The 21,110-nt window shown below is 37.6% G+C and overlaps 1 protein-coding gene across 1 annotated transcript; it reads right to left on the bottom strand.

Annotated features, from left to right (window-relative positions):
• Window positions 1–509: 509 nt before the first annotated feature.
• LOC133528849 (cellular tumor antigen p53-like) lies at window positions 510–21,099 on the bottom strand. The gene is made up of 8 exons (XM_061866335.1): window positions 20,942–21,099; window positions 20,501–20,577; window positions 12,939–13,092; window positions 11,278–11,376; window positions 10,512–10,698; window positions 9,811–10,048; window positions 7,501–7,690; window positions 510–6,457 (listed from the first exon to the last, which is right to left on the bottom strand). The coding sequence occupies exons 2-8, from the start codon at window positions 20,560–20,562 to the stop codon at window positions 6,287–6,289; spliced, it is 1,101 nt and encodes a 366-aa protein (XP_061722319.1). The 5' UTR covers window positions 20,563–20,577; window positions 20,942–21,099; the 3' UTR covers window positions 510–6,286.
• Window positions 21,100–21,110: the final 11 nt, after the last annotated feature.

Here is a 21,110-nt window from a genome sequence, read left to right as displayed (position 1 = left end):
TAAAAAAACCTGGCAGGCCACAGGTTGAGTATTGCTGCACTAAAACAATAAGTTGTATATTTCAAATACTAGAGAAATTCATACCTCCACAAGAATGACTACTATATTAACCACACAATTCCTTGTTGTGAGCAGGGACCAGTCGTATCCCCTTTGAGTTTTGGAAGGGGTATTTAACAAGGATTTGCTTATCAGAGTCGTTGCTAACTAAAACCCTTTAATTTAGCTTTTTAAGCGGTTCATAATACGGGTAAGCTGATACCCGTTCCTAATCGCTAACCTCTTGAAGGGGTATCAATTATAAATAAACTATGACTCTACTGCCATTTTGAACTTTCTCTTCTTAAAATAGAATCAAATATTGCTTATTTGTTTAAAGTTAAGGACTGGGTGTCTAGCGCGTTGACAGCACAGCTGTCATAATTATTTGAATTAGGAAGGGGATACCTTTCCATTTTAGCGGTATCTCTGAGCATGTTCTGAGTAAGGATAAAATAATAAAATAAATATTTTATCATCAAATTTTAATAACCATTCACGGTTAAAAATTTCACTTTAAAGGCGGATAGATGGCGTTTGGTACATAATATTTCGTTGGTGGTGTTTCGTATTTTCATAATCCAGGAATTGCCGACATTAAAACAGAATGAGTAATTATAAAACTTAAACAATAATTATGTAACTAATTACATATAGGAATAGCACCACAATATAAAAATCATGATGATACTTACAGCTAAGTAACAATATTTACAATACACTTGATTAACCAAATTATCAGAAACTATAATTCAAGTAATCTCAAGTAGTGCCCCTGATCTGTTTAGAAGTATAGAGTTAGACCAAGCTAAGTTGGCAGCGATTTTAATGGCCCAGACTGTGCAAGTGTTATTTAAACGTCATAATTTCACAGAAGTTTGACGTTTAACATACTTGCAGTCTGGGCTATCAAAATCGCTGCCAAATTAGCTTGGTCTAACCTTAACATGTCTTACATTCCGTGTTTTAAGTTTAACGTAAATTTCTGTGCTGAACTACATAAAATTAGAGGCACTACAAAGTGATTCTCTTCCAATATGAGAACATCGCTGTAACAGTTATTTGATACGCACCATTGAATAAAATATCCAGCTTACTGCAGTTGAGATTTTAAGAAAGCCCTTAGTTTTAAACTACTTTGACCACGTCACTCACACGAATTCGAGCCAATCGTGCAGTCTAACGCCACGACTTGCATCATTCTTAGTGCCCGAAAGGCCCGTCCTTAGATATATGTCAATGCAATCGGTATCCGACTAGGTAAGGTAGATAGGTGTAAAAATTGTCTTAGCATATTTATTTATTAATTAATTATCCTGAAGGACTTTCTAACATCTCACAAACAGGAGCTTCGATACAATGAAAAAAAAAAGTACTTAAGTAGGTATACTTAGGTTATAATTTATAATCGGCGGTTTTATATTAGGTCACTGTTCTCCGAGTCTGACACCCTAATCTCTATCCCCCTTATTCATAAACGTGTACTAATGTTACGATGCCGCTCAATGCCGGATTTAGAGGTCTGGAGGCCTCGGGCAATAAAGGAGTGGAGGCCCCCTGGCCCCAATTTTTTTCCAAATAAAATGGTAAATTTTCCGAATTCTCTATTGTGGGGGCCCCTCTTTTGTGGAAGCCCGGGGCAGTAGCCCCGGTTGCCCTCCCCTAAATCCGGCCCTGATGCCGCTAATCATCTTTTGTCCCTTTCCATCATACCAATACGTCGGAAAGGGACAAACGATGATTAGCGGCATTATTCATAAACGTGTACTAAAGTTACGATGCCGCTAATAATCGTTTGTCCCTTTCCATCATACCAATACGTCGGAAAGGGACAAACGATGATTAGCAGCATCGTAACTTTAGTACACATTTATGAATAAGGGGGTATATCAATTTCAAATACATCGTATGCAAAATATGGCTGTGATAAGACAAAATGTATATAGGTATCGACAGGAGAGAGGTTAAGTCTAAAAAAACCGTGCCCCATAGTTTGACATCTAAAACAGATGGCGCTGTACTGCGCCACATGTTTTGCGGTCACTGAATTGTCAAACGTCAAATTTTGACAGTCAGAGATTCGAGTTACCGCAAAATCTATGGAGCGGTACAGCACCATCTCGTGCACGTATCTTAATCAATGTCTTTACTAAATGTAAATGAATAATTACACACACACAACTACACAAGTGTACTAATTGTGTTTATGCAATTAGGTAGGTATTGAATGAATGAGTAAAGTGACATAAGCCCACCTTGAAGAAACTTTTTGGTGCATCTTGAACCACCTTGGTCCATCTTTTTGGTTCTACTTTATCGTTACGAAAAAGGAATATTAATTTCTAAATCGACATGCAATCAAATCAATAGTAACCCATAAAAAAAATCTCGCAGATATTAGAGTCTGTTCGGAAAGAGAAGAGTCGTGTATGTATGGGGCATACATTTCACGACTCTTCTTCCGAACATACTACATGATTTTGTTGTTGTGTGTGTGACTTCAACTCTCGTGCCGACACCATACAAGCTTGACTAGTGTCAGACACAAATGCACCTTGTCTTTATCACGGAATTAAAGCTATCATTCCATGTTTTACACGATTGCCAAGCCTCAGTACGATACGCAATATGGGGTTTTATTATTTATTTATTTAATCTTTATTGCACAATACATGAAGGTACAAATGACGGACTTAATGCCTTAAGGCATTCTCTACCAGTCAACCAATCTCTTAGATTAAAAAATAAGTTCTTTCCACAGGCAAGTAAAACTTTTGGAGACAATTCTGAAAACCCCAAACACAATAAGGTATTGCGTTGTTTTATCATAGTTCCTATGGCCACCTGCAGTCTCCATCATCAGATCACCTTGTATGCAAATTTTCAGCTTCATCGGAAACCGGCTCAAATTTAACTTGCAAGATTTGGTATACACTGGTACATTGAAAGTTAAATAAAAGCTTGTAAAAAACCTAGTTCCATAAAGCACATCTGTTAAAAACTTACCACTGGAGATAACTGGGACAAAATAAATGCGACTTTTTACCAATTGAGACACCAACTACCATACCCATACCCTACATATACCCAACCCACCATACCCTACTCATAGTGTTGTGTTCCTGCCGGTGAGTAAGGTTGCCAGAGCTCAACGAGGGGGGGCGGGTTTAGGGTCGGCAACGCGCATGTAACTCCTCTGGAGTTGCAGGCGTACATAGGCTACGGAGGCTGCTTACCATCAGGCGGGCCGTATGCTTGTTTGCCACCGACGTAGTATAAAAAAAAAACTAGACAAGAAACATTCTTTTTTAAGATGTCCCCATCTTGGGGTAAAAACACGCCATAAGACTTCGCAAGCATGTAAACATAGCAAAGGATTAATATTAACATCAAGATTAGGGTATCATTATAAGTACAATAAAAAAAAAGTAGTATAGTACACTTTTATAAAGTTACAGTAAGCGTTCGCCAATCCGGCACACCCAGTAATTCGGCAATTAGCGTCTCAGATGTCCCGCTCGATAATCCGGCGATACACGGCTGAACGCCGGATTACAGTGGGTGTAGAAATTGTTTCAATAAGGCTTTTATATCCATACAAATTCAATAATACGGCATTTCCTACGAACCGACACAGGGAAAAAAATTTAGGTGCCGGATGAGCGAGTGCATAGTGTATTTAATAACAAGTCCGTAAAAGGGGATAGAATGGCAGCGTCTATTTGCCTCTTTCTCGAGCATGAGATTGAGCGAGAGGCGAATAGTTATTAGTAATTAATTATTCAACCAATCGAAATTATAAAACGTTATACAAAATGTTATAAAACGAAGGCAAGTTAGAAATAAGTTCGAAATTATTCATAATTTTTAACTAAAGAAGAGACGCTTTCCATGTAGACTTTCATACATTGTCTCGCCTGTAGCTATCTCTATTGCATGCGCATAATTATATATTTATATTGCTGTCAATATGGAGTGTGGAATTAAGAGGAGTGGCATCTCTTATGGTAGAACTGTTGCAAGTGTCCAGCTGTCAGCTATAAATAATAGTTCCAAATCTCCCCAGAGTAGCGCTAGAGTAGCTAAGAACCTAGGCGTTATTGAAGGAGTGAATTGCGCTGTCTATGTTTTTATTTTTTTGTTCAAGTACTCTAGGTATTGTAGCGCCACCAATTTAAAGTTTTTGATGACACTTTTTGGTACATGAAGATTTCGTTCCTTATCTCCACCTTCCGTAGCTGTCAAGCTCGCATAGTGACATGACAACCGGCATCATGGGCAGTATGAAGAATAATCTCTTATGGGAGAACTTATAGACGGTAGAGAATGGACAACAATCCCTTATGGCAGAACTGTTGCCAAAGTGATCAGCATTCAGCTTTAAATAATAGTTCCTTATCTCTGATTTTACATGATATTCTAATGTCAATTTTAATTCTAACTATAATTGTAAATTGTTACCATAACTAATGTTAATAGCATAAAATAACTCTGTTACACCAATAGTGGAAGAGCGGTATTCTCTTAATACAAGTATTTACAATACTTAAAAAGAGATACTAGCACAATTATATGAACATTGTATGCGACCAAATAAATAATTTTAATTTTTTTTCATTTAATTTTTTTTAATCTCCGGTGGCTCATAAACTTACATGAACCATTCAAAGTATCATAGATGAAATGGGGAGGGCAACAAATAACCCGACCAAATTACGTAGGTTGTTTTTGGTATGTTGTCAGGAATGTTAAAACGTGTTTTTAATTTTGTCGCATTGCGTATGTTCTGTCCCTCACGGGCGCACGCGTATAGCACATCTATAAAAATACTAGTTCTATGACATTTCGGTGTAATGTGGCGCCACCTATTTAATGTTGCACATAGTTTTCCTTACCTCTACCCTCCATAATGGGCAGGACAGCAGTATAATTATGCGAGTGCAATAGAGATATCAACAAGCGGGTCAATGAACGAAAATCTACATGGAAAGCGTCTCTGCTTTAAACAGAATAAACACGTCAGTAATTTAATAATGTCAAATTATTTCCTAAAATTGCATAAGAAGGAAGCACAATTTAAAAAGTAAAATCTAATAAAAACGAATTACAAAGAAGAATAATACTTAGCACTGGAAGTAGCTATAATAGAAATTATCAAAATAATTCTATAATTACCATAATTCTAGACTTAAAAATAAAAAATGCTATAAAAGTAGTACAAAACTACAACAAAATCTTAGGTAACTAGTTAGAAAACAACGAAAACGAATACAACTCATAATTTCATCAAGAACAACAATCAATGAACTTATTGAATTTGTTTGTATTGTAAAATTACCAGAAGTCGGAAGGGGACGCGATTTTATTTAACCCTACATAATTATGTGTATGGTGTTTAAAATCATCGGAGGTGTGTAACACAGAGTAGTTTTTTTTTTCAAAAATAACACTCAAATTTTAGTCTTAGGGGTCATCCATTAATTACGTCTCACGAATTTCATAGTTTTTTGACCACCATCTTTTCACTTCTGACCAGTTTTTTCATCACACCAGCAATTTTTTACATTTTCATTAAACATTTTTTTAATAATAGTAATATTAGAAATTTTACGACACGAAACTGATTAGGAATAAAAATTACACGGATAAAAACGATATGTCATTGCAAAAACTAGTTATTTAGCTGTACTGCGAAAAAAAATCAAAACAATTTTCGGCTACCAATGAAAGTTAAAGGGACGTGACAAAGTTTGTGACTCCCCCTCCCCCATGACACATTTTCTTGACCCCCTCCCTCCCCCTAAACGCGTGACGTAATTAATGGATGACCTCTTGGACTAACTCTAACTAAACAGTTGTTAATATTGAAGACACGATTTTTTGCATTTGTAAAATGGGCACACAATTAATTAAAAAAACTGTAATTAGCATCTAAGGCACTCGGTCGAATTTCCTTTTTTTTTTAAATGATGCACTATTTATAATTTACATCATTAAAGGCCAGAGCAACCCACGTGCGTGTGCGTAGACGAGCGCTAAAAGGTTAATGTCGCAAGCTGTGTGTCACCTCTTATAAGGATCTGTATATTACAACGCTCACGCGCACGCCTAAGCACACGCATCCGGTGTGTTCAGGTCTGAAAAAAGAAGAACAACGGTAAAATCCACATATTTCCGATTGTTTTTCTGATTTAGTTTACAAGTGTTGCTTCAGTTGTCTTCTAAGAGCTGAAATTAAACTATTAGACTACTCAGCCTGTGAGCCCCCCCGGAGCTCCTGGATTTTGAGCCGGAGCGCCCGGATGGAGCTCTGGTATTTGTCGGCTTCATGTTCTGGAGTTTTGGCCACTACTGCCTCCATCATGTTCAGCATGACTTCAAGACCGGTGATCATGGTCCGGCGACCCACGATTGGTAGCTGTCGAAGATGAGGTTAGTTTTGAAAGTGTTAAGATTATTCCTAACAATCAAGATACGGGATGACGCCGATGCACGTCTGTAAGATGGACACACTTAAAAGGTCTCAGATCTGTGTTTAGGATAGAGGATTTTAATTTAGGAATTTAGCTTAGTGACATTCTGGTCAGTTGGAGCGTGCATGGACTGTAGGGGGCAGCACAGCCCCTTGTTTATTGGCGCGAAGTTTAAATGTCAAGTTTAAGCTTCCAATGTAGCCCACAAGATGGCAGAACCTACAATGCATAAGAAAACGGGCGTGAACTGTAGAGGGCGGCACTTGCTTAGGCGTGAAGTGTCAATGTAAAGTTTATGTTTCCGATTTAGGCCACAAGATGGCAGACACTCCAACGCGCACGGCTCCTATAGTAGTTATCGTATAGATGTCAAATGAGTTCAAGTTTTTTAAAGCTTATTTGTGGTTTTTTATGAAACGTTACATATGAGCTAATTAAAGACCGACTAGCAAGAGTGGAGTGCTACAATATATATCAAATTCGTATGGAATTATGACATATAGGGGCAGGGGCACTTTGTCATTAAATCGGTGCAGCCCTATTACAGAGTTAGTGTAGATGGACCAGCACTTTAAAAAACTCGTACACGACGCAAATTACGCATTTTTAAGCGTCTGCTTAGGCATATTGTAAACAAAGATATAGCGGGCGGATACAGCCAATCACGAGGCAGGTCCCGCTCGTGTGACGGCATTCGTTATTTGTTATTCGTATCAGGGATCGGAACCGGTTTTTTGGAAAAACTTTGAAATAAACATATATTTCGGTTTATTTTATACTCCAAATATAGGACTCGGTTGTGTTTTTAGATAACGACTTCGTATTACGAGATTGCCCAATCAGAAATGAAATAATTAACAAAGAACGAAAAAATACCGTTTTCGTTCCCATACAAAAAATACCGGTTTCCGATCCCTGATTCGTATTCGCGGGCTGGGTTTCCGCAACTCGACGTCGCAATTCGCGCCTATTGTGACGGCATACTCACGGGCGGCAGCAGCAGCACGTCGTCGTCGGGTTCCACCTTGACCTTCTTGGCCCGCGGCGGCGCGGGGTGTGGGGGCGGCGCGCGGCGCTTGTCGGGCGGCGCGCGCGCGGCGCCCTCGTCCTTGTGCTTGTCGCGGCGCGGGCAGGCGCACACGCGCGCGCCCACCGCCTGCCGCCCGTACACCTGGCCCCTGCGCATGGATCACTAGCCTCTAAACTATTCCGAGGATACAACCTAACATTGATCGAGTAGGATACCTGCATCTCTGTCTTCGGCCTTCGCCTAATATTAAAATACTTGGGGAAATTGCGGGAAGCGCGCACCCGTCGGACGCTACGAGCTTTCGCGAACAAACCACATAGTGAATTGCTTGATTACCGATATTCCTACACAATGTAATCATTCAAACAGTTTGGCAAAGTTAAGAGGCTGTCAATACCTAAAGCGCGCACACTGTCTATTTTGTATCGGAGTAAATGAGATAGCACTGTCGCATGTTACTGGGCCTGGGCGAGGGAATAATAAGAAAATTATTTAAATTAAAAAAAGTGGATTATTAGTGTAATATTTTACTCGTTGGCGGTTTGGATATAAATGTTTTGAAATTGTGATTTTAATTGCAGACCCTTAAGTCAAAACAATAAAGACATGGAACCGTTTAATTGTGATTTTAAGACCAATCTTTGCAATTATTTTCTATCGAGCCGATTTCGTTCAATCATGTATCGAGTACGACCACGGTCTTTGAAATATAATTAATATGAACATATATTTTTCTTACTTCACTAAAACAAATATTCTTTCTTAAAAAACTGTTTAAGTAACATCAGTTTCAAGGACATTGGGTGTTGACAGCCTCTTAAAGGCGCCCACTAATTTACAATCCGCCGGACGATACCGGCCTATCAGTGAGAACAAAAAGTTAACAACAGTTCCGAACAACTGACAGGCCGATACCGTCCGGCGGCCTGTTAATCGGTAGGCCCCTTGGGGCAATTTCGTGCTTTGGAATTTAACAGGTAAACGAGATGACGCTATACACTCCACACATTTTAAGATAACTCTGATTGTCAAAAGTTGACGCTTGACAATTATATGACGCAGTCAGTGAACGAAAATAACATGGCTCTAATTGCCGACATTATTTTTTTTTAAATAGAAACATGCAATGTTTTAAATTCCTAACAAATATATAAAAAAAAAAAAACAAGTATGAAAATGATTCGAGCCATGTGTGGTGGAAAGAATAGGCGCTGGCAAAGTATAAAGCTGCGGAGACCCGCAACGCTGGTATTCTGCCAGAACCTAAAAGAGTAATGACGCTAGAAATGCTGCACAGAATAAACTAGTTACATGCCGATTTAGACTGTTAGGTAGATATAAGACCGATATTATAACTTAAATTTAAAACAATAGCGCAACTAAAATAAATACCATTATTTCATTTTACTTTGTTTCGACAGGTCAAATTGCTATGGTTAAATATAGCTTTATATTATTCATTATGTAAATATTATTAGGTGGTTTTAATTATTGTTTAAGGAATTTTTATTTAGACTGTTCATTAAGTAATACGTTAAAGTTTCCAGTTTAAGACCATAATATTTGCAGTGTAAATATATCTATAGGTATTGAGTTTTTATCAAAAATACGGTTTATATTTGATTCTTCGTATTGGTGGTGGGATATTATTCCAGCACTTTGTCGCTTGACACTTGAAACTTCCGAGAAAAGTTCGCGTTTTGTGAGGTTAATAGCTTACACCAAAGCACGATTTGCTCTGACCTCATGGGATGACGACGAGTAATCGAGCTTTTTGTGCAAGTATTTTAAGATTTATGACGTTAATGTTCGATTAAAGAAGATATCAGAAAATCGTAGCGAAATGAAATGTTTAAAAGATGTGCATTATTTAGAAATCGAATGAGTGCGTGGCAGAATTTTAACAGAAAACCTAAAGTAGGCATTTTGACTCTTTGAACTCAATACAGCGCCATCTGCTTTGGATGTCAAACTAAGGGGCACGCTTTTTTTCTTAGGCTCTCTCTGTATTACAATCAATTCTCTTTGATAAAACTATAGCTGGAAGTTACACAAAACAACGGAGAAGTACGGAGTACCACGAGTCGGGGAGCGAGGGCGCTCCGCAGTAGAACACGAACGCAAGTGATTTTACTCAAAGTAGGTATAGGAGTCGCTGTAAACATTAGCTACTACTAATTTCGACGACCTGTCTGACCGTGTGGGACTTAGTCAATTTGTGTAATAATGTCCTATGTCCCAATTTATTATCTATAATGATAAACTTACGTGTGATCTTCTAAAGTGAAGATGATATCGATAGACCGCCTATTGATCCCACTGGAGCAGGAATTCTTGCACACGAACTGGTAGGCGTGTGAGCAGGGCTCCTGCGGGCGGCCGTCGACGCGCAGCAGCACGGAGTACCACGAGTCGGGCAGGCAGGCCGCGCCGCAGTAGTACACGCCCTGCGTGCCCGGCGCGGCCGACGAGTGGAGCACGTTCTGCACTATGGTCGGGTCTATGCCTGGTCATATTGAAATGAGTTAGCATTTCTAGTTACTTTTAATCTATCCCCATTTAAATATACACATAAAACAGTCACGTTATATATTATAGAAGACAAGTAACACACAGCCTTAACTTTAAAAAGGGAACTTGAAATTTGAATACTTACAATATTTTATTCGTTGAAATATTGTACAGCTCCACTAAGAATTTTTTTTTGAAAATTCAACCCCTAATGGGGTAAAAAGGGGATTGAAACTTTCTATCGACTTCTTAGCATACAACAGTGTAATCGAGAGGCTAGTATTAACAAAATATTCTTTATAAATAATTAATATACTAGCGGATGGTAGCGGGAATCTGAAATTTATTTTTCACCCCATTTTTCATCGATTTAAACAGCTATGCCTGACAACATGGGACTACTCGTATGTATTTTGGGCTTATACATATATTGATGTCATAGGTTAAAATATACCCACCAGCATTAGCGCTCTCATGTGTATGCTGCAGGCATCTCTCCACTCTCTTCTCGGACTGGGCATCATCCGAGAACACGGTGGTGGCGCGCACGAACATGGGGCTGCCCGCTCGCTCGAAGTCCCAGCGGAACTGGACTGGGAAGTTGGTTTTGATGTCCACGTAGATGCGGTTGAGCTGGTGCGAGTACTGGAAAGTAACACTTTAGTGCTAATTTCCATTGTTTGACTTAAGATTAAGAGCATTAAAAAAAACAGATTTAGAATATAAAATTTGCCTATTTTATTAAATTAACCCCAAACCTTTCAAATTTTAGTAAATAAAATTTTGAAAATAGATTGAAATAAAAATCAAGAATTTTTTTTGTCAATCACTATGCAGTGTAAAGTTTAATAATGAAAAAAATCTAACTAGCATCACTTATTACTTCATTCCAAAATAGCAGGGATCGGAAACCGGTATTTTTTGTATGGGAAAGAAAACGGTATTTAATTTCTAATTGGACAATTTAATAATAAGTCGTTATCTAAAAACACAATAGAATTCGACATTTGTAGTATAAAATAAACCGAAATATATGGTTATTTCGAAGTTTTATCGAAAAACCGGTTCCGATCCTTGCAAAATAGTGTTCGTATTAAATTTGTGCAGTTACGTCTAAGGAACAAAAATGAAGTATAAGCCATCACTGATTAATGCCACTTCCTGAATGAAATTCCAGACAAAATACTAAAGTTTCTGAAGTAACTACTGACTAGAACAACTTACCAAGTACTTCTTGCGGTTGGTGTCTGCAGCATTGATCTCGACGACGAAGTTCAGGCCTCCAGGGAACGGCGTGCGCGCCGGCGGGCCGCGCGGCGACACCTGGGTATAAGGACTACATATAAACATGTAACACAGTATTAGTGAACTTCGTCGGTGGTTCAGGGACCTGTGCTACATAGACCTTTACATCGCAACGGCCTAACCAAATCGATAACAGCCTATAGATAGTGACCCTACCTACAATGCTGGTCCCGTGTTTATTTATTTTTTAAATTCCGAAGTTATTAAATCTTCTTTCTTATGTTGCGGCCTCTGCTTTGCATTTTTTTGACGTGACAACGTCTTATAATTCGATGGAGCCGGATGCACGCACGAAAAAACAAGACGCATGCGACGTTACCTCGCTCTGAGACGTTCCATTTAAGGCTTGAAGTGCAAGCGAGAGCGCGCAACGAGCGACAAAGAGGCACAATCGGCCTCCGCGTTCGGCAGCGTTCGACATCTGTCTCTCTCCTACTTGAGTGAGCGATGCGTCCGCGTGGACAGCTGCTATACAATAATACATTTACATGTTTTCGTCAAGTATGAAGTGAAATATATCCATACAAAATATCTATCAAACAAAGAAAATTAAAATTTTCTTTTGAGAAATGAAACCATTCCATCAGTATTTTCTTATGACGTTGTCACGTTCAACTATCGTCAGTAAACCGACTTTACAGACAACCATTTTTTTTTATCACAGTGTTGCAATGAAAACGAAAAATATACATACAAGAAAAGGCAAATTATATGTACAAAAGCAAATATTTTCTAGAAACCCAATCAGAAAATATACTGGCAAGGCACATACACAGGCTAAGATTTTTAAAATATTTAATCAAGATAACAGTAATACCTAACCACTGAACTATATACACTTTATCATAAATTAAAATAAATAATTAGCACATTTTAAACTATAGAAGGGCGTGCATCCATCTTCTCACAGAACCTCAAACATTCATCACGCACAACTGCTTGCCTGCCTGCAAACAAATCACACTGACAGGCTGATCCGAGGAGTGCATTAAAAAAAAGAAAATTGAATTAAAATAAATTGAAAAGGCAGGATGCAGGATACTGCATGCAGTAGTGATGCTTCGCGCGGCAATGTCCTTCCGATATGACTATTTGTGTCGACACGCCTGTTCCGTGTAAGATTCGAAACCTCCCTCTGTTGGGGTTCGAATCATAATCTTCCACTGACTTCGGTCCTGGGCAATTTGGGTATCCTCCTCCCACCTCATCGCCAATAAACCTAACTCTTGCTCCACGGAACAGCGCCAAGTTTTAGGGCAATCATAATCGCCTATTAATTCTTCTTCCTTCCATCCTGTTACCCCCTGCTGGGGTGTTGGGCTCGTACGATTTTCTTCCACTGACTCCGGTCCTGGGCAGCTTGGGTATCCTCCATCCCATCCTCAATACACCCAATTCTTGCTCAACGGAACGGCGCCAAGTAAATTTAGGGCGTCCATGTTTTCGTTTTCTGGGCATCTTCCAGGTCAGGGCCACTTTGGATACGTGGCTTCCTGAGGATATGCCCAATCCCATGCCATTTGCACGTTTGGATCTCCTAATAATTAGTATGAAAAAAGAAGTCTAAACTCCATACTTACCGGCATCATGTCCTCTACACTAGGCACACTGGGCATGGCATAGGCGATGTCCAAAGTCTCCTCCGAGACATCTGGTGGAGAGAGCACCACAAGGTTGCCCTGGCTGTTGAAGGTGCCCAGTGGCCCTAGGTCTTCAAGGTTCATGCTGTCAACACTGGAAAACAAAGGATTCTTTACAATACACTGTGTTTTATGGTGTATTCCCATCTGTGCCCGCCTCACGTGACCACCGCCATACACAGGCGGACACAGATGGGAATACACTGTTTTTTTATTGAATCAGTTAACTTCGGGGTAAGTATGTTTAAGGAACCTAAATGTCATATTGTAATTTCAAAAATGAGTATACTTTTTTATAAAAAGTAATTAAATGGTGTATAGCGTTGTTGAAATACGGGCGTTATTATTTAACTCGACCAAAGATTTGAAAACTACGACATATCAATAACATTTCGAACATCGAACGTTCTAGATAGCACTTGCGTTAAGCAGCAAATGTATTAACTCTTACTAAACACTGATCAATATGTAAATAGACCGTAAGGTAAGTGTACACGTTAATAGGGGCCTAATGAAATAAAAATAAATTATTGATTATCTCCGAAATGGAGTTAATTAGAATACCGGTGTCTTTGAGAAAGTAACTTAATTTAAGCACAGGAGTGCAACCTAGAAATTAACGAAAAAAAAAAGGTGTTTAAAGGAGTATCGAAGTTTTAATATTGTTAGTGTGTGGTAGTTTTTAAGTCCTAGAATAAGTCTTTATTTAATAATACCTTGGTATATAATAGGTACTTAAAAATCTTGTATAAGCAATAAATGAATTATGAAAAGCTATGAAAAAAAGGGAAAAACCTACTTTGGTTAGTAGGTACATGTCATTTGAGACAATGCGTACCTTTCCTTTTGATGAATAATGTGGCCCTAGGTCTTTTAGGTTCATGCTGTCCACGCTGGGGGTCAAAGGATACTTTGGTTAGTATTTGGTTTGGTTAGTATGTGTCTCCCAAAGATTTCTGCCTACACCACTGGTACTTGGCCATTAGCCGGGTCCACACAGAGCGAGCATACGCGCGAGGCAACTTCCTCATGCACAATACGGCCAGTGTAGTAGACATGCGCGAAACAGTGCTTCAAAAAGTAATGCTATATCACATCACTTTTTCGAAAACGTAATGTTACACTGAGATATTTTATTTTATTTTATTTTATTCGGAAAACCAACAGCTTAATAAACTAAAACTAGGTTAACATAAATATGTATCAGGGAAGCCAATTACAGGTTTCCACAGACAGGATACAAAGGTAGTCATATTACAGGTTAGCACAAAATTAAAGACTTTACAAACGCCAAAACATGCTATGAGAAAAGAAAGAAGTAATTTGTTTCTTATTTAAATCAATAAATTAAAATTAAACCTATGCTAATCTTCTGCAGGCAGGGGAGCAAAGAAACTAGATGCCATGAGGTTTTTAATTGTAGCAGGTTTCATCAGATGTAAATCCAGTTGATCGTTGCTATGACACAGTTCATTCATTGACCTCGGAGCTCGGACAAAGTATGAATTTTGACGATAGTTGGTTTTGGTCGGTGGAAGTGACAAAGGTCGGTAGTGTCTAGAAGAAGCTCTGGGGATACGAAAACTAATATTCATAACCAGTTCCGGGCTATCAACAGATCCGTTTAAGATTTTAGTTAAGTAGACTAAGTCAGTGATTTTTCTTCTCAAATCTAGGGGAAGAAAATGGTGTCTTACGCACCTATCACGATAACACAAGTCTGTAGTTTTAGTTTTGAATTGAAGGAATTTTAAAAACTTTCTTTGAATGGACTCAATTCGTTTAATGTAGATGTCGTAACAAGGATTCCACACAACGGATACATATTCGAGGATAGATCGCACAAACGAGCAGTATAATACTTTTATAGGCTTTACTTTTTTAAATTTTGATGTTGATCTCATGATAAAGCCAAGAGACCTGGAGGCTTTCTGTACTATTTTGTTTATATGATTATCAAATAGAAGCTTGGGGTCTTGATAAATACCTAAATCTCTGGTTGAATGTGAATTGGCGATGCTAGTCGAGTTAAGTGTGTAGTTGAACAAGATTGGGTTGGGTTTGCGAGTAAACGACATGGTATGACACTTTGCAACATTAAGGTCTAATCTGTTTTCGATACAGTATTTAGAAAATCTATTTAGGTCATCCTGTAATAACAAACAGTCGTTAACATTCTTAACAGCTCTATATATTTTAGTGTCATCAGCATAAAGAAGAAAATGAGAGTGTTTAAAAATGCAGTGGATATCGTTGATGAAAATGACAAATAGTAAAGGACCTAACAAAGATCCTTGCGGCACACCGGAAGGAATGCCAACCCAGGATGAAGTAAAACCGTTTATTGCAACCGATTGAGATCTATTTTGCACATAAGAAGTGAACCATCTAAAAAGATTTCCGTGGATGCCGCAATTTAATAGCTTCTGAATTAGTATATGATGGTCTATTCTGTCGAACGCTTTACTGAAATCAGTATATATGGTGTCTACTTGGCCACCAGACTCCATGTTACGTGAAGTATAATCACAAAATATTAATAAATTGGACTCTGTAGACTTATTTTTAACAAACCCATGTTGTTCGGTGATAAAAGATATTTTAAGAGATGAATAAACTTGGCTATGGACGATTTTTTCTAGTATTTTAGCAAAAATACATAACTTCGATATAGGTCTATAATTTTTTATGTTAGAACGGTCACCAGACTTATGCACAGGAGTAACAAAGGCAGATTTCCAGATTCTAGGGACAGTGCCTTCAGCCAGGGATCGACGGAAAATAACACAGAGGGGATTAACGAGACTTTCAGCACAATTTGAAATTAAGATAGGCGGTATAAAGTCGGGACCTGCCCCTTTGTTAAGATCAACAGACTTTAACAGTTTAAGGACTTCGTTAGAGTTAATTTCAATGTCGCATATACTAGTGCTAGTAGCGGTAGGTTCAATCATAGGTTGAACGCCACTTGAGCTACTGCAGAGAAAGGTAGTTTTGAAATAATCGGCAAATAAATTGCAAACAGATTCACCAGTATCGGCTTGAGTAGAATCATATTTCATAACAGCTGGGAGACTCTGAGATCCTTTACTGAGCGATTTAGTGTATGACCAAAAATATTTTGGGTTATCTACAACCGCGTTTTCGACTCTGCTGATATAGTTTTTGTAACAAGTCTCCTCTAACATTTTAGCTCTCCGTCTAAGTAATGAAAAAGTTTGTAAATCAGAAAGGCAGCCATACTTTTTATATTTCTGAAAGTACTTATGTTTTTCTTTCAACACTTTTTTTAAAGCCGGACTAAACCACTGAGGATATTTATTTGGGAAAACAATTTTATGAGGTATAAATTTATCTCTTAAATTGTAAACTATCACATCACTTATCACTCGAAACGAAACATTTACCCGAACGAATACAGCGCGCGGGCGCGCGCGTGATGGCAACATCACACTCATCACAGTCATCACAGTACTAATACTAACTACATTACGCAGCGAGTGTTAGGACTCTAGGGCGTATCATATCGGCGCGTCGATCTATTACGCATTGCGTTTTGTCACCGCCATGTGATAGATCGTTTTTGTTAATGTTTTTATTTTTATAGTCGTAAAATATGCATCATAGATAAAAAATAAAAGAAAATATCTGTTAATTAATGAGATAACGCCATCGAGAGTCACTAGGTAGTATTTTTATTTGGGTATATCAATAAAATTATGATATGATACTGATACGAGAATGTACTGGAAACACTAGCTCACTATTAAATTAAAGATAAATAAGTAACTTCACTCGTGCTTAATTTAGTTTGCCGCGAAAGTCAACCAAACCAAACATTTCACAACAATAATAAACAGTAAATACGTTTTTGTTCGTCAAATTCAAACTCGCAAGCGAATTATCATTTAGCCGCATCCTTATAGGTAAAATACTAAAAACATTGTAAGCTCTATGGTAACGCATTACAGTTTTAAATCGATTGCAGGTGCAAAAATCCGTTATCGTATCAATTTAATGAAATTTGCAATAACTCAAATGCGACTGCTACCGACCGGCCGAGCGGACCGATCCGAAGTGTTCCGAAAGCATTGCGGAATGAGAGCGAGCGAGCAGTGAGTGCGGGTGCGAGCGGGATAGCAAAGTAATGATAGCATGGCAAACAAACATCACACATCACACCATCACGTCTCATTGCTCATTATACATTACGCGGATTGTACTTGAACGGACCTTTCGTACCGACTACCGGCGCGTCAATCTATATTGATGCTTTACGAGTTTACGCGCGCTTCGGCCAGTCATATGCTCGAGTGATGTTTGAAGTAATGCTTGGTTTCTCGGAGTGATGCGTAATGCAACATTACGCGTTTGAGTGATATCTCATTTGTGATGTTACGCGCATTACTTACACATGTCTACAGTGTAGACGTGCCTCGGCCGAGGCGGCGGACACAGAGAGGCGGAGATATATCTCTTATCTTATACCTTTAAACGAGCAATTCTTGTATATATATATATATATATATATATATATATATATATATATATATATATTTCTGTGATCTCGGAAACTGCTCTAACGATTTCGCTGAAATTTGGTATATGGGGGTTTCTGGGGGTATACAATCTATCTAGATTAGTCTTATGTTTGGGAAAACGCGTGTTTTCGAGTACGGAAGGTGGAGATAAGGAACGAAATCTCCATGTACCAAAAAGTGTCATCAAAAAACTTTAAATAGGTGGCGCTACAATACCTAGAGTACTTGAACAAAAAAATCAAATCATAGACAGCGCAATTCACTCCGTCAATAACAAAGAATATAATACTCACTAGGAGGTCAATAACGCCTAGGTTCTTAGCAACTCTAGCGCTACTCTGGAGAGATTTGGAACTATTATTTATAGCTGACAGCTGGACACTTTTGCAACAGTTCTACCATAAGAGATGCCACTCCTCTTAATTCGACACTCCATATTTTCGAGTTTTCATGCGTTTTTCTTTAGACGCAGAATATGGTCGCTAATTTCGTGTTGGCGGCCACTGTCTGTCTGGTCCAGCGGGTTAAGACGCGGACTGCTAAACGAGTGTTACGGGTTCGAATCTCGCCCGATGACTAACTTTTTTTTTATATGGTCAAGTTTATATATAATTTTTTATTTTTTATTGTTTTAGACAAGTTTAATTTAGTAAAAAAATGGCCTATGTAATAAGATAAATTGACAAAAGATGGCGTTACTCTGTGACAAGTGCAGTAAGGTTAAAATCGATTGTAAATAATGATAATTGTCAGTTCACATTTTACTTTTTAAGTTTATGTAGATTATCACCTAAACTAAACACCACCATATTATTTTATACTGTTTTTATTTTACTGTAATTGAATTTGATTATTATTATTTATTATCTTAATTGTACTCTTAATTGACATAGACCTAATTATATATTGTATTACCTTTTGACTTGTAAAATTTGCAATTTTATCAATAAAGGAATATGAATATGAATATTACAATAAATAGTTATAACCTTTGCTCGGTTTGCCCAGGTACTATATTTATAAATGCACACTCAACTAAATTAATAACTAGCTTAAATCTAAAATAGGCCCTTGAGTCATTGTACCAAGGATGCTGGCGGCATTTCTTCACAGTGCAACCAGACTTCTCTATTTCTACAAAAGACTTGTGCGCACTGGGACCGACCCCATGGATAGAGCTTCAACGCCAAATGGTACAAATTGATACTCTCTACCGAGGCTCTTATATTTATTACGTTTTAAAATTCCGTTGCATTAGTCTATTTTTAAATTGGTTCACACTTAAGTATTTTTATTATTAAATTGTGTTTATTTATTGATTTGATTTATTTTGTCATAGGCAAATGCCACCGGGATTACAAACTTTTTATACGTAAATACTTCTGAACTGTTGGTGGTGGCTGGCAAAAAATAAGTTTTGTTGAATGGTCCCTTATAACTGAAAGGTTAAGAACCACTGACCTAGACGGACCACGTAACCTTGTAGGCCTGTGCCGATTTGCATGTAGAATTGAGAGACATGTTATAGTAAAACTAAATTACCACATTGACTCTGTTCCCCTACAAGCAGTAACTAGTCAAAGAGACCTGGGCATCACTATTTCACATAACTTAAAATGGGACACGCATATCACCAAAATTACCAAGAGAGCAAATTCTATGCTGTATATGATCCGGAAAGCATTCCATGTAATTACTAAGGATCTATTTATTAGAATATACAAGTCGTATCTCTGTCCTTTACTTGAGTATGCTTTTCAGATATGGTGTCCCTACTTTAAAAAGGATATCACTTTGCTGGAAAAAGTACAGCGAAGAGCAAGTAAAATGGTTGCTTCACTGAAAGACAAGCCAAATGAAGAACGGCTTCAGGAATTAGGTCTTACAACATTGGAGGACAGAAGGAAGCGAGGCGATCTTATTGAGACATACAAAGTCTTGTCTGGACACTACAATGTTCCAAATATTAAAGACCTATACATATCAAGCCAGAATGTAAGGTTAAGAGGACACTAAAAAACTAGTCAAACCTCCATGTGCTAGCAACCCTAGGAAACATTTCTTGCCAAATCGTGTAGTAAATGTGTGGAACTCTCTACCAGAAACTGTTGTTAGTGCACCGTCAGTGAAATCTTTCAAAAATAGACTAGATACACATTTTAGAACGTTAAAAAGTACTAAATAAACACAAGTGCTGCGATATACACGCATCAGCTCCAAGAGCTGCTAGTGTATCAAATAAAATAATAAATAATAATAATAATAAAACAAGGGTAATTGTTGTACTCAAATGTTAAGTGTTGGGTATTTCTGAAAATAAACTCTGAAGTAGAATTATTATGAATTTTAATAATCAGACATTGGGAACTTAAGATAGTGAGCTATAGTTTTTTAATTTAACACAGAATGAGGTTTTATAATGAATAAGTTTGAGGACTGGGAACTGAATAACAACAAAGTTAAAAATGTTTTAGCTATATTCTGAACTTTGCATTTTAGGCCAGACTAAGAATTCTAGCATTCTATTCTATCATATTAGCTACATTACTGATGAATAATATGGTAACCTAGCTTCAGTGGTGGATTCAAAATTTAAAAAATTCGTAATTCAAAAAATTATTCTGCAAGTAGGCCTCAAGGGCTCTTTTACAAGTCAATACTTAGTCAACATTTAGAGTAACATCATATAGTGACATGAAAAATACATAACAACATTTATAAACCAAAACTGTAGTGAACAAAAATAACACTTGCAATGTGCCTAGGTTAGCATTGTTTATAACTATTCCAAATTTCAAATTGATAGCTCAAGTGATTCTCAAGATGAATACATTTGTATACATGTAGCTTAGAAACAGTCAGAAAGGAAGAGTCATTCCTTCTGCTCTACCGACAGTCTTCTCCACTTTGACCTAAGATAGAATTATTTAACACTGATTTATTTAATTAAAATGAGCGTACCTGTACATCTGGTTTATATCATACTCGAACTCAGCCATATTCACGCTTTCTTGTTTCAGCATGGTTTCTGCCTAAAACTGAGAGAAAATTGTTGCTGTAGGTAGTATATTGACTGGAAAAACATAATTTCGATTTTAAAAACACTAAATTAAATATAGCATAACACTTTTAAGACAGAGATATAAACGGACAATAGATATTACCAGGATATTTAAAAAATAACTATATGACGAAATCGTGACATTTTTAATAAATCCTTTAACACTTCTAGCACTATTAATGCTCCAATTGGGGTAGCATATAGTTAAAACAAAATGTGCATACGGTATTTAAGTCACAACATCAAAATTTTATCAAAAACAAACAGTAAACTTTTTTATGAAGTTCAAGAGTAGCGATGTCAAAGCAACGTGTTCCCTTAACTTAGAAAAATTCACTTACCAAGTTTGAGTGAATTCAATGAATGAACAGAATTATACAGCCAAGTTTCATGTGTTTGTATTTGGATTAGCATCAAAAACTGTAAGGTAATTCAATTCCAAACAGCGACAAACGGGGAACGAGCACTAAAAGCACCGCATATAACACAGCACCGCAAAAAAACGAACGA

This window comes from Cydia pomonella, chromosome 20, assembly GCF_033807575.1.
Source record: "Cydia pomonella isolate Wapato2018A chromosome 20, ilCydPomo1, whole genome shotgun sequence".
NCBI classification, from domain to species: Eukaryota; Metazoa; Arthropoda; class Insecta; order Lepidoptera; family Tortricidae; genus Cydia; species Cydia pomonella.
Note: the sequence above shows the minus strand (reverse complement) of the source record. Positions and strands in the feature narration are given on the sequence as shown.